The sequence below is a fragment of the Monoraphidium neglectum genome (genome assembly GCF_000611645.1).
Source record: "Monoraphidium neglectum strain SAG 48.87 unplaced genomic scaffold scaffold04980, whole genome shotgun sequence".
NCBI classification, from domain to species: Eukaryota; Viridiplantae; Chlorophyta; class Chlorophyceae; order Sphaeropleales; family Selenastraceae; genus Monoraphidium; species Monoraphidium neglectum.
The window spans coordinates 1-3711 of record NW_014008650.1 but is presented as its reverse complement, the minus strand read 5'-3'; the positions used below and the strand labels follow the sequence as shown (position 1 = coordinate 3711).

The following is a 3711-nucleotide window of genomic DNA, read 5'->3' as shown; positions in this document are numbered from 1 at the left end:
GCGTGCGAGTCGTGTGTGTGCGGGTGCGTGTTTCAGGGGCATGCGCGACTCTGCGTACCGGTTGGTTTTGTCCCGCGGAGCACAAGAGTGTGTGCCCGGGGCACCCCTGCTTGCGACAAGCCTGCCATGCAAAACTTGGGAGCCATGTTTGACCGGGCTACCGCCGCCCACCCCAGGCGCACGCGCTGGTGGGGAGCGCGAGTACCAATCGTCGCACCCGGGGGGGACCAAACCCATCACTTTTTCTTGGCGCTTGGGTCCCAGAGGCAGCCGCGCCAGCAATGCAATCGCGCCGCACCCACCCCACCGAGCCTGGAAGCACCTCGGCTGCCGTACTGCAGCAACAGCGGCATTAGCATCGACCGCTCACCTTCCAGTAATCCCCGTAACGCCGATCAGTAGCACAGTGTCGTCAGGGCTGATGCCCGCCGCCGTGTTCTTTGCTGCGCTCATCATGACGCCAACCCGGGCCGAACTGCCTGAAAGCGGCACACAGGATCGATGTTTCGCATGAGGGCGAATAACGTGAGATTGTATCGGGAGCGGGCGCCCACAGGGCCGAGTGATGAGAGTGTTGGCGCGCATGGGTGTTGAGGTGGATCGCACAGTCAGGAAGTAAGGCAGATTAAGGAATGGCGAATTATCTTCTCGCTCGATCTCATTCTGCTCGCGATCTCGAGAGTGCTCCGCGATGTCAGGTACCTGACTGGGTGCCACGTGGTTACACAGTGTTTCATGCCGCGTCGCGCTTTGCAGAGCCCATATAGGGCTGTATAATGTTGAAATTTCGATCGACTATATGGAAATTGCAAGCCTCAGGACCGGACCAATGCTTTTGCCCACATCAGCACGCATGGCGCACCTCGGACCTGCGCGCAATCATGCCGCATGCACAGTGCGCGCGTCGACGCCTTGGGCACGCCACCCGCACACGCGACCTATCGTAGCCCGAAACCGCCAGGTGACAATGCGGCCGCCCGCTTCATTGGGCCGCCCCCATCTGAAGCCGTCGCCAACACTCCCACGCGCCCCGGGCTCCCCTGCACAGACCGCAACGCGCCTCAACGCACGGCACGCGCCTCCTTTACGCACCTCGCACAGGCTCCGTGGCGGCTGCAAACTGCGCGCCGCTCCGCCCCGCGGGATGTGCAGACCACCCCCACCGCCGCCGTCCCCGCTGTGGAGCAGCCCCCGGCCATGGAGGCCCCTCCAGTTCAAGACGCCGTCAGCACCCAGTGAGCGCGCTGCCCCGCCGGCAGCCCAGAACCCGACGCATCTTGGTAGCTTGGACTTGAACGCAGCCTGGCACCTCATTGAAGGGCCGCACCCCTGCTGCAACACCCTCAGGTGGCCAAATCGCGCCGGCGAAAGCCGACGCGCCGGGAATGCGCTCCCCGAACAGCAGGCTCCCGCACCGCCACGCGTCCACCCCCGCAGGCAGCACGGCAGCGCCGGCGAGCCCGCAGCGGCACCTGCAGCCGCGGCACCACCGCAGGTGCCGCGGCTGCATGCGGTCGTGGTCGGCGCTGGGCCTGCGGGCGTGACGGCAGCCATTTTCCTGGCGAGGAGGGGCTGGAAGGTAGGAAATGCTCGTGTCCCCGCGCCGACTGGGCCTTCACAGCAGCAGCTCGCGCCGCATGCGTGCGGCAGCGCCGGCCATCATATGGCCGCCGGGCCGTGCGCCGTCCCTTCTGTCAGCCTTGTGCTTGGGGCTTTGTCGGTCTGGGTGGAGGCGACTGCGGCTCAGCCCTGCCCTCACCTGATTCATAGGTGGATGTCTACGAGCGCCGCCCCGAGGGCAGCCCCTCCGACGCGCGCCGCACGTACCTGATTGGACTTGGTAGGTCAAGCGGATGGTTCCACCTTGACTGCTGCAGGCGGGCTGGGGGAATTTGGGAGCGAGAGCCTCCTCAGCCCTCCTGAGGGACCTTCCCACGGTTTGGATAAGGAAGCAATGCGCTGTTGCCTCCCGCTTCCGTTGCCGTTGCATGATGCTCGCCCGTGCGGGCGGCGGGGCCGCAACGACCCTGAGCGGGCCTGGGCGCTAGCTGACAGCAACAGTCGCCCCGCGGCGGCGCAGGGGAGCGCGGCCTGCGCGCCTTGGAGGCCGCGGGCGTGTCGCTGCCCGGGGAGGACGGCGGCCGGCGCCTGCTGGGCAGCGTATACGCAACGCCGACCAAGCGCTTCGAAGACGTGTGGTCGGAGAGAGCGCGCATCGGTGAGTCATTAATGATGCTTGGAGTGTACCACCTCTGGGGGTTGCGTCCGAGATCAGGCGCTGCGGCACGGCTGTCGGCAAGCGTGCTGCTGAGGATGCAGCCGCGCGCGCACATACCAAGAGACTGGGCTGCCCGTGGCGCTGCACTGCAGAGCCAAAGCAGGCGCGAGGGGCTGACGCCGCCGCGGCGGCGCGCACCGCCCACAGCAGCGCCGAGCCTCGCGCAGCCCTCGCCCTCCTGCTGAGAGCGAGGCGCCCAGCTGCCTTGGTCCCACACGAGCCTTGCCCCTTTTCCACCACTGCTGCCGAGCGGCGATCGTCATTGACACACGCGCCCCGCTCCACTTTTGCGCCCGACCCTCCTCAGTGGGCGTCGACCGGGCGTCGCTGACGTCAGACCTCGTCACGGCGGCGCGCCAGGGCTACCCCGAACTCATCTCCTTCCACTTCGAATCCCGCCTCCTGCGCATCGACTTCACCGGACGCCGCCTAGTGATGGCGTGAGGCCCCCGGCATGCGACTTATGTCGGCGCCAGTGTGCGCGTCCTCGCGCGCTGCCTTGCTCGCAGCGTCCCCTCCATCCGGACGTCTCTCCGCGGCGCGCCGCCGGCGGGCCCAGCAGCCAGCCTGTCGCGGCGCTCGCCTCACGGCTGCTCCGTCTCAGCGCCCCGCACCAACCTTTTTCCAGCCCGACGTCACACAAAAGCTCAAGCAACCCTACACAATCGCACACAAATCCCATACTGTACACGCACACGCGTGCGACACCGCATCAACGCCTCCACCCCTGCGCCCACACAGGGCACCAGGGACACCCCAGGGCTTCCAGGCGCTGCCCTATGATTTGCTGGTCGGCGCGGACGGCGCCCGCAGCTGGGTGCGCGGTGATTTGATCGTGGCAGGGCAGCAAAGGGGCTGGGCGTCCGTCAGCGGCAGCCGGGCCGGCGCTTCCCACCACTTTGTCGCGTCGCGGCCGGCGCTTGTGCAGGAGGCGTGGGTGCATGCCCTGCCTTGCCTCTGTTCATGAGGGCACTGGATGTGCCGACTCACTGGCTTGGAAGTGGGAGCACCCAATGGCTCTGTGACCGAAGACCTGCCAATCATCTTGCCCTCATGCGTTTCGAGTGGCTGTGCTCCCAGGTGCTTCGCCCATCCTCATTTTATGTTGATATATCCCTGAATATATCGTGGCTCCACTGTGACCCCCCGCCTGCTCGTGCCGCCCACGCACCCTCTGAGTTCCCCGCACCTGCCTTGGCCCTCGATCGTGTCCCGCAGGTGCGCTCCGAGATGTCGTGCGCGCTGAGGGGCATGCTGGTGGTGCCCCTGAGCAGCCCAGTGGCTTCGATGGAGTTCAAAGTGTTCCATGATCTGGAGGACTGCCCCGAGATCCAGGCCAAGCTGCCGGCGGCTGCCAAGTGAGTGGGGAGAGGTGGGGCTGTGTGTGTGTGTGTGTGCGCGCGTGCGCGTGCGCGTGTGCGTGTGCGTGTGCG

General features: G+C 66.5%; 1 protein-coding gene across 1 annotated transcript; it reads left to right on the top strand.

The window, feature by feature from the left end:
- Positions 1–1197: 1197 nt before the first annotated feature.
- Positions 1198–3640, top strand: MNEG_15045 (hypothetical protein; the record flags this gene model as incomplete). The annotated part of the gene is made up of 7 exons (XM_014036484.1): positions 1198–1235; positions 1438–1579; positions 1771–1840; positions 2081–2218; positions 2586–2718; positions 3020–3215; positions 3497–3640. The coding sequence occupies 7 exons, from the start codon at positions 1198–1200 to the stop codon at positions 3638–3640; spliced, it is 861 nt and encodes a 286-aa protein (XP_013891938.1).
- Positions 3641–3711: the final 71 nt, after the last annotated feature.